We start from the raw sequence: 1,397 nt of genomic DNA, 5'->3' as shown, positions 1-1,397 counted from the left end.
GCCCCTGACTCTGCTCTCTTCCCGGCTCTCTGCAGGGTGACCGGGGTGAGCGTGGCCCCGTGGGCCCCCCCGGCGAGCAGGGCAGAACGGTGAGTTGCCCCCACGGCCAGGCTGGGAAACACGGGTGGGATGGGGAGGGGCAGGGGGCACGGCGGGCACCGCCCCCCTCCCCTTGATCCCCGCCGGGGTCTGTCCCGACGGGGCAAGGATTAGCTGATGGGGCAAATAGCTCAGGGATTAGTGGTCCTGGGGGCCATGCTGGGGCAAATAGCTCAGGGATTAGTGGTCCTGGGGCCACGCTGGGTTTGCAGCCCCGGCCTGGAGAGGAATTTCCTCCTGGCCTGCTGGGAGCAGGGATGTTGCCCAGCCCCTCTCAGAGGGTTTCCCAGGTTGGGAAAATAGCCCCAAAGTGACCTTCGTCCATCTGGCTTCTTGGGGGACAGGGGCCCACCCTGGCAGAGCCCCCTCTTGGCAGGGCTGAAGGGGAGGCTTCTCCATCCCCTTCTGCCCTGTTCCTCCACAGAGGCTGGATTCAGGACAGGTTGGGATGATGGGGGGCAGGTGGGGATGCTGGAGGGGCTGGGAGCTGCCTGCACATCTCATTGCCTTGAGGAGGGTGCTCTGATGCAGGAGGGTCTTCCCACCACCTCTTCTCACTCCTTTTTCTCTTCTTCCCCATGTTACCTTGATTTCCAGGGGCCAAAGGGTGAGCGGGGTCCACCAGGGATCCCAGGACCTCAAGGCTTGCCAGGAATCAAAGGAGACAAGGTGACTGTTCTGGCTGCAGGGGGTGGGCTGCTCTGGTGTCCAGTTCAGGGAAGCTGTGCTGAGCTGACCCCCCCTTTTCCTTTCTCCAGGGCTCCCCAGGGAAAACTGGTCCCAAAGGCAGTACTGTGAGTACATCACCCTCCTGCCCGGGCTGGGGGATCCGTGGGGAATCGCTGACACCCATGTTTAACTGTGCTGGCACTCCCCTCTGGGCTGGAGCTGGCACCAGGCACTTTCTGCACTGATTTCCTCAGCACCCTGTTGAGCACAGAGAGGGGGGAAGGGAAGGGGCTAAAGTGGCTGCAGACGAGGTGGGTGCTGGGGGTGAACGGTCACATTTCTCACTGCCTTTCCTCCAGGGGGACCCCGGCGTTCACGGCCTCGTGGGGCTGAAGGGAGAGAAGGTGGGTTCCTGCAGGTAGTCCTGGGGGTCACAGGACGTGGGCTGGATGTGGGTCCCTGCCCATGCTGGGGTGTCCTGCCTGGCACTGCCCCGGGCACCGCATCCCCACACCTCAGCAGTCACAGCGTGCCCCAGGGGGGTACCTGTGCCTCCCCCAAGCTGCAGCTCCACATTCGAGCTGTGTCCCCATCATGTTTCTCATATCCTCTGTCCCCAGGGGGAATCG

The 1,397-nt window shown here is 63.4% G+C and overlaps 1 protein-coding gene across 1 annotated transcript in view; it reads left to right on the top strand.

Annotated features, from left to right (window-relative positions):
- The window catches only part of COL10A1 (collagen, type X, alpha 1), a gene marked incomplete at both ends in the record, with an annotated part of 7,404 nt that extends 6,232 nt beyond the window's left edge, over positions 1-1,172 (top strand). The window contains 4 exons of the mRNA XM_008945707.1: positions 36-89; positions 697-768; positions 858-893; positions 1,128-1,172. Coding sequence (XP_008943955.1) covers positions 36-89; positions 697-768; positions 858-893; positions 1,128-1,172 — 207 coding nt within the window. The remainder of the gene's footprint in view (positions 1-35; positions 90-696; positions 769-857; positions 894-1,127) is intronic.
- Positions 1,173-1,397: the final 225 nt, after the last annotated feature.

This window comes from Merops nubicus, unplaced genomic scaffold, assembly GCF_000691845.1.
Source record: "Merops nubicus isolate BGI_N331 unplaced genomic scaffold, ASM69184v1 scaffold26118, whole genome shotgun sequence".
In the NCBI taxonomy this organism is placed as follows: Eukaryota; Metazoa; Chordata; class Aves; order Coraciiformes; family Meropidae; genus Merops; species Merops nubicus.
Note: the sequence above shows the minus strand (reverse complement) of the source record. Positions and strands in the feature narration are given on the sequence as shown.